The sequence below is a fragment of the Aythya ferina genome (assembly GCF_964211825.1).
Source record: "Aythya ferina genome assembly, chromosome: 14".
Lineage (NCBI taxonomy): Eukaryota > Metazoa > Chordata > Aves > Anseriformes > Anatidae > Aythya > Aythya ferina.
This window is the reverse complement of record NC_140312.1, coordinates 1,464,366-1,472,469: the sequence shown is the minus strand read 5'-3', so window position 1 is coordinate 1,472,469 and position 8,104 is coordinate 1,464,366. Positions and strand designations below refer to the sequence as shown.

The 8,104-nt window shown below is 44.8% G+C and overlaps 1 protein-coding gene across 1 annotated transcript; it reads left to right on the top strand.

Moving 5' to 3' along the window:
- Positions 1-986: 986 nt before the first annotated feature.
- Positions 987-7,407, top strand: RNF14 (ring finger protein 14). Its single transcript, XM_084535803.1, has 9 exons — positions 987-1,079; positions 1,260-1,570; positions 2,099-2,261; positions 2,753-2,904; positions 3,251-3,778; positions 4,193-4,421; positions 5,031-5,203; positions 5,785-5,915; positions 7,071-7,407. The coding sequence occupies exons 3-9, from the start codon at positions 2,108-2,110 to the stop codon at positions 7,126-7,128; spliced, it is 1,425 nt and encodes a 474-aa protein (XP_084391929.1). The 5' UTR covers positions 987-1,079; positions 1,260-1,570; positions 2,099-2,107; the 3' UTR covers positions 7,129-7,407.
- Positions 7,408-8,104: the final 697 nt, after the last annotated feature.

Genomic DNA, 8,104 nt, shown 5'->3' with positions numbered 1-8,104 from the left:
GGGATTCTTACCAGAAACAGCCCTAAGCTGTCTCCTTTAAGCATGTTCAGGCCCAGTCTTCTTTTAAAGAAGTGAGACTGCAAAAGCTCAGATCTAATTTGCAACACTGTTCACTTTCTCTTGTGGATCATAGCACGTGTTTATAAGAAGATGCCCATTAATATTAGGACTATGAGGAAAATAATGGGGGAGGGAGCCTGCAGCATAGTCTTTCATCTGTTTATCTTAGTCTAGCCATTGTTTAAGTGTTAACACACAACTCTAGTTTTATTTTGATCTGCACTTGAACAATTACTACTCACACAAGGTATGCAAAGCAGTGGTCTAGCAGCAGTACCTTTAGTCCTTAGCTGGTATCCTCGCTTCAGGGATAGTCAGCCCAAACTCAGACTCATTTACCTAGGCTGTAGAATAGCAACTGTATACTCTTAACAGATTGGACTATGAATGTGCTCTTAACTATGGAAGTGTATATTCCCCAGCTAGTTAGACTACATGAAGTCTTTGTCTCTAGCTCAATTAGGTGCTTGTAGAAGGAATGAGGACTTGTAGTCCAGCTGCCTATGCTGAAAGTTGACCGACTACTTCCTAACACTTTTTTTAAGGGGTACGCTTGCTTCCTTCATGAGGCCTTTGTTTGGAATGCTTGTTTTCTTTTTTCAGGAACAGAACCCATTTTTCTATGAGTTTTACGCAGTAATTTGCTTCTAGTGCTGCTTGTCATTAAACTCGCAACCATTACTTTGTATGTGTTAAAAACCCAGAGCTGAAACACCCGGAAGAAATAAATGCACTGGATTCTCCTGGATTGCCTTCTCAACCTCTCGTTTCTCGTGACAAAAGCGGCGGGGGGTGTGTGTGTGTGTGTGTGTGTGTGTGTGCGCGGGGCAGGCCGCGGCCCTCGGGCCTCCTGCGGCACCCACCGGGGCCGTGCCCCGCGTTCCTCCGGCCGCCGGGGGCGCTGAGGCCGCTGGCGGAGGCGGGGCGGGGCCGGTGCCTCCCCCTCGGCCTCCGCCGCCCGCGGCCCCCTCTCGGTGCCGGCCCTGAGCGGCCGCGGGCCCAGCGCTGCCCCTGCCGAGGTACCGGGGGCTGAGGGGGGCGGCGGGGCCGGGCTCGGCCTCAGGGCTCGGAGCTCCCGGAGCGGCCTCGGCCCGGGGGGCGGCCCCGCGGGTGTGCCCGGGTTGGGGGGGTGGTGGTGGTGGTGGCGCTTTTCACCTTTTATTTTTTGCTTTTTTTCCCTTTTTTTTTTTATTTTTCAGGCTACAGATGGGTCCCGGCAGCCGGTCGGAGCCGGGCCGGGGGTTGTGAGGCGGCTCCGGGGCGCTGAGGGGGCTCTGCCGGAGCGCCGGGCGCGCCGCGCTTCCCGCCGGACTTGGCTCCCCCTGAGGTTTTTGTCGTTCCTCTGCCCTCAGGCGGGCCCTGCAGCCCCGAGGAGCCCCGAGCCGCGGCCCTGGCACGGTGAGGCCGGGCCCCGAGCAGCCCCTGCCCGCCGCTGGCCCAGGGGATGAGCAGCGCCCCGGACCCGGCCCTGGGCACCCGCAGCTCCTCGCCGGCAGCCGTGAGTACCAAGGTAACGCCTGAACCACGGCTTTATTTCACCAAAACACAAACTGAGGCGTTAGGGGGGTGCATCTGCAAGGTGTCTCTGTAGGATTTCAGGCGCCTTATTGAGAGCCTCAACAGTTGTGATTAGAAAGTCATTTTCTAGAAATTCATTTTCTACAACAGGGCTGAGAGGAACTGTTGTTGCAAGGTCATTTTTCTTCTTTTCTGACGTTTTCCCTTTCAGATGCTAACAAAACATCTCTTGTGATGCTTTTGCCTTCGGCATATTTCACCTTTGTTCTTCCAGCTGTCCCCAGCCACCGACACACTTCGCTTTTGAAGCCTTTGATGTTCTGTTGGTGGTTTGTGTTTTATAAAGTTAAATCTATTTTTTTCAACGTGTAAAAATTCTGGGTTATATTTTACATTGTTTTATATCAGGTATTTTGGTTTCTAAATCTTACTGCAGTAGAATACAGTAGATACCCAGAGCCAATTATTGAACAGGCCACGTTAACTCAGGTGATGCTGTAGCCTGGTGCTGTCTCCACAGAAAATTTAAATGTCTTCGGAAGACAAAGAAGCTCAGGAGGATGAGCTGCTGGCCTTGGCTAGCATCTACGATGAGGATGAGTTTAAGAGAGCCGAGTCTGCACAAGGAGGAGAAACAAGAATTTGTTTGGAATTGCCTCAAAACTTCAAAGTTTTTGTGAGTGGTGAGTTGAGATGACTTTTGTTATCCTAAATTAGCTTTTCCTGGTGCGCGCTTAGATGTGCTGGTAACCTACAGGAATATTTATCAGTGACTGACCCTGTCCTGTGCTTTTGATGTTGTTGGGTTCTGGGTTCCATCCTTGTGCACGTAACCTCTTCAGCGAGCTTCAAAGTTAGAGATGAATAATAGTACTTTGTGGGAACAATCAAGTTCATTTATTTATTTATTCTTTCTTGAGGGCTCGCCTTCCCAGGCTGTTGGTTTGTGCAGGACCTGGTATCTCACAGTACTGGTAGTTACTGATTTAATCTCATAAAACCCCGTGATGTTTTATGGCACTGGGAAGTTTTGTTACTGAGGGCCGATGAATAAATCATTTCAAATCTAGAAATTATCAAATGAGAGATCTCGGTTGCTGCTGTAAATAGCTGTGGCTGGCTGGTTTTCATTTTCTTGTTATTTCTCACTTTGTCTCAATTGTCTTTGATTCAGGCAATTCCACAGACAGCCTCCAGAAGAACGGGTTTGAGTACACCGTCTGCTTTCTGCCTCCCCTCGTGCTGAATTTTGAGCTCCCACCAGACTACCCGTCAACCTCCCCGCCTGCCTTTACCCTCAGTGGCAAATGGCTCTCCCAAGCACAGGTTTGCAGAGTACTTCTAACATTTTGACCATGTGGTGGTCCTAAGTAAGTTAATAACTGACAGTGCTCTGGTGGATGTTAATGTAGTAGATAAAAGTAAAATCAAGACCTGTACAATTACCTCTCTCTTTCAGTTGTCTCTTTTGTTTCCTACCTGTTTTGATTTGGTCGCTCTTCTGAGAGTTGTAAGCCTGCATCTTTGAGCATAGTTTTATGTTTTCTCTGTCTACATAAAAAATGCAGAAATTGAACTCCTGAATTTGCATTAAATGAAGACCATGGGAGAGGAAAATGGTAATGAGTTGTCAGAAGTTCCAGAAATCTGAAGTCGTGGTTTTCTTTTCTAGCTCAGTGCTCTTTGCAAGCATTTAGACAACGTATGGGAAGAGAATCGAGGCTGTGTGGTCTTGTTTGCCTGGATGCAGTTCCTGAAGGAAGAAACATTGAGTTACCTGAATATTTCCTCCCCATATGAGCTAAAAATGTGCCATCAAGGGAGTGCTCAGAGCAGGACACCTTTGGTTCCTCTAGATGCCGAGAAGGATTGTGGTGGTGCAGCAGGCTCTGCAGCAGCTGATGAAGAAATCATTGATGAAAGAGCTGTGCAGGATGTGGAATCTTTATCAAGCCTGATTAGGGAGATCTTGGACTTTGATCAGGCTCAGAGAAGAAAGTGCTTTAACAGTAAGATGTACTTGTGCAATATCTGCTTCAGTGAGAAGCTGGGCAGTGAATGTATGTACTTCACCGAGTGCAGCCACGTCTACTGCAAAGCCTGCCTGAAGGACTACTTTGAAATACAGATCAGGGATGGTCAGGTCCACTGCCTCAACTGCCCTGAGCCCAAGTGTTCTTCTGTCGCTACTCCTGGCCAGGTAATGCGGCTGTGCTGGCAGAGTTCTGCTAAGTGCCCAGTAACTGCAGGCAGCGAGGTGTGGCTTTGGATGGTGAGCGCTGGGCACACACCTGGGGAATTTTGTTTTCACGTTCTGAGTCACAGCCCTTGTTAAAGCTGCGTAACCCAGCACATGGTGCCCGCTGTGTCAGTGCTGGCGCTGGTCGGAGGCCTGAATTAACGTCCCATTGCACTTGATGCTGCATGTTTTTCATTTGATTATTTAACTGTTCCTAAAATAACCTTTCTAGGAGTAATTTCTTGATCTGTATTGGAGAATATAAAGGGAACTCATCCCAGCTGTAGGTACTTTTTCATCAAATTGCCTTTTTCTGCCAAAGCTAGCAAACTTAGAATTTCAAATGCACATAATCTTTCTTTGCTCTTTGCTTAGGTTAAAGAGTTGGTTGGAGAGCAATTGTTTGCACGTTATGACCGCCTGCTTCTGCAGTCTAGCTTGGACTTGATGGCAGATGTAGTGTATTGCCCTCGCCCAGGCTGTCAGACACCGGTCATGCAAGAACCAGGTTGCACCATGGGCATATGTTCCCGTTGCAACTATGCTTTTTGTACTCTCTGTAAAATGACTTACCACGGGGTCTCACCGTGTAAAGTAACTGCAGGTGAGTCATCGCATTTCCGAAATGGATTAGAAGCAGTTAGGTGTTGTGTGGAAAAGGCTGAGAGTCAGGAATTAAACGAGGAGACTCCTCACCGTGTCAGCTGAGACGGATTCATTTGGAATAGGTCTGCTGCTGGCAATTAAAAAGTGTTGTTTTCATGGCACTGCCTGACTCAGGGAGTCCCTAAACTGCTGACTGCCAGGTTCAGAGAGGCCACAGCAAGGGAAGAATAATTTTGTTTGTTCTTTTTTTTATCCTTTCCTGTGAATCCACTTCTTTCTATTGTCAGAGTTGATGTTGGATCAGGTGAATGCTTCTTGTTTGTTGTGCCTTGAAAACGTGACAAAGGTGCATTAAATGTGTGTTTGGGAGAAATATTTCAGTTTTTCAGTTCATCTTATATTGCAGACTTGTTCTAATTTCAGCAATTGTTCTCTTTTGTGATGAAACACTGTAAAGCAGTTGAATTCTAAGATAGAGGGGTTCTAATATTCTCCTATTTTCTTACGTATTCTAATGTTTTACTTGCTTTTTAATTAATTAAGTTTCTTTTGACTTTTTTCTACAACATAGTACAAAAGCTTTTGTGTTGTTTATTCTACTCCTCAGAGAAATTGATGGATTTGCGTAATGAATATTTAGAAGCAGATGAGGCAACTAAAAGATTTTTGGAACAGCGCTATGGCAAGCGAGTGATTCAGAAAGCCCTCGAGGAGATGGAGAGTAAAGACTGGCTAGAGAAGAACTCCAAGTCTTGCCCTTGCTGTGGTACTCCTATAGAGGTGAGCGTGGTGGGGAAGGGCTGAAGAATCAGAGTAACTCCTAACAGCAACCAGCATGAATTGTTAAGTAGGTTCTGCATTTAGAAGAGATCAGAGATCGATTCCTGGTCTCCAAGTTCACCAGGGAAGGTAAATTTCTAGCAACTGGTAAAAGAAGTTTCCACTGCTGACTGCAATACACAGAAGAGGCAGTCATGTTTCTAGAGCTCAGGGACTTGAGTAAATGCAGCAGTTGATGGTGTTCAGTACTGAGAAGATCCAGGCTGACTCAACATCCATATGAATCCCTTTGTTTTCCACGTATTTCAGGCCACTGCTGTTTTAGTCTATAACTGCTAAATAAATAGCTTCAGAAAAAGAGTAATTTCCAGTATTGTCAGTAGCAGAACTGATTTACAGTTTTTGATTCTAGCTCTTAGTTCACCTGACTAGTGAAAAAAATACGAGTGTTATAACAGAGTAAGGGTGAAGTGCAGTTATTAGCTGATGCCACTTGAGGACTGGTATCATCCACAGCCAGGCCTGAAGACTGACATGGTAGGATTTTGTTATTGCTATTTCTTGTTTCTTTTCCCTGCCAGAAACTAGATGGTTGTAACAAAATGACGTGTACTGGCTGCATGCAGTACTTCTGCTGGCTTTGTATGGGTTCTCTGTCGAGGGTGAACCCGTACAGGCACTTCAACGATCCATCTTCCCCGTGCTTTAACCGGTACGTATTTACCTATGTTGCTTCTTCTGCACCACTCACACATTTTTGTCTCTCCTAAATTACCCTTATCTTGAAATTTGTAGCTATACGGTTTAAGATACGATTTCTTATATTTGCACTTAAAAGGATCTGACAACAAGAAGAAAAAAATGAGGAGCAATTTTGGTTTTCTTGAGTTTCCGTTTCAATATTTTGGAGGAGCCTTCTGGGCCTGTTCCTGATGCTTTACTTGCTGCCTCTGAGAGACAGCTCGCACTGAGATGTTTCCTTGCAGAAGCTTGAGCATGTGATAATGCAACACAAGGATCTGGGCAAGGAAGTTGCTTCTAAAAAGCTGTAGACTTTGTTTATTCGTCACTGGTAGGGATATGTCAAGAGACAAGGGGCACTGCTGCTGTCTGGACAAATGAAAGGCAGAACAGAGAGGTGTGGTGGCCGTAGGAAGCTTGTGTGTATTCCATGTGTTAGGGCCCATCACCGTGACATGCAGGGCTCTGGATACAAACGTCAAAATACCAGCATTTTGCTCGATACTCCACTGCTTACTCTGCTATTTTTATTTATTTATTTTTTTAATAAATGTGGCTGACTGGATTGTTTTCTGTTCTTGAACAAGAATCTTTTTTGGCACGTTTTTTCTCCCAACAGTGTTTTTTTTCCCTTCCTACCCCATTTTCCTTTTTATATTTCTCCCAGTGTCTCTTGCTCTTTTTTTCTTTCACTTTAGCTTCACTTACAGCTCTCTTGACTACGAGGATTTTTTACAAAACGGCATTTCTTTTCCCTTTTGTTCCCCCCGTTTATATTTGTAATTGTTTGCCCAGCTCAGTATTATCTGGTAGCACTGTTAGCTGTTTGGAGCAGGCAGGCTTGGCTGCTAATTGGAATTGCAGCAGAGCAGATAATTTCACTACAGCTCAGATTGTTGTTATTTTCAAGTTCCTGAAACATCATGTTTGTAACGTGTTGTAAGACCTGCTGATACCAAGTGCTATAGAAGTGCAAACTAGCTTATGCTGCAGTCCTCAAAGTTGGTTAAAATGCGTGTTTTATGGTATAAAAATTGTGAGCTGTTTTTGTATTTTTGACACTTTTTTTTTTCTTTTCCAAATTTTCCATTTTCCATCCTGATGTAAATTCCTGGCTGTGTTGCAGATTGTTTCAAGCTATGCATGTTGATGGTGAGCTCTGGGAAGGCGAAGATGAAGACTAGGAGCCTTCTCTAGCAGCAAAAGCTGAAGAAACCAGAGACAGATGCTTTCTATTTTTGTGTTGAGTCTGTTTGATTTTTCGGAACCATTATGTGATAGAGGAATGATGCTACCTTGCACTACAGGAATCTCATACAACTCTTCAGAGGCTGTTGGCAGAACCAAAGGAGACCATTTTGCCCATCCGGTGGACAGGATCACCACTGGAAGTCCTTAGTAATCATATCCAGTGCTAAAGCAGATGCAGCCAGACAGAAGTTTGAAAATAAATGGGAAAATCTATATCAAGAGATGCCACTCTTTCAAAACCAAACCAAGCCCCCAACTCATAGAAATATTTTGGAGTTTTCTTTAGGAGGAGACTGAGCTTTCAGGGATCTTGGCTAGTACCCCTGGGTTTTTAAGGCAGCTTTACTCTAGTTGCAGTGCTCTCTCTGGAGCTATTTAGTTGAGCTGCTTGAGAGGGAAAGCTTTCTGAAACAGCACAGGAGGTTGTTTCTGTAGTCAGTGACTGAGCCCATTGCTTCCATAGCATTTCTTGAGCTGTGTCTTTGAAAGCAGCTCGTTGCTGTGTCACTGACAGTTCTAACAGCAGCTGATTATCCGTAACACCCCCTCCTGGCTGTAACAGCTGGGTCCTTTCCTGAATGTTTTGGCAGAAAATGACCAACAACCATTTCCTGAAATGCGTATCAACTTGATGACTGATCTGCATTGCTGTCCTCTTGCCTTGCCTTGCCTGTCTTTATCTTGACTGTGGTGAGTGCTAAAGCAATGAACTGAGGATGAGAAGTATGTTGAATACTGAAACACATTTTTATGGATACACAGGGTTAATTTGAGTTCTTCAAAATACTGAAAATTACGTTGTTTTTCTCATCAGATGAAGAAGTAACTTATTTTTTAAAAACTCTTCATGTAAGGAATTTGATTAGTTTTTTTTTTTTTCTTTTTTTTTTTTCCTTTTTTCTTCTTCTG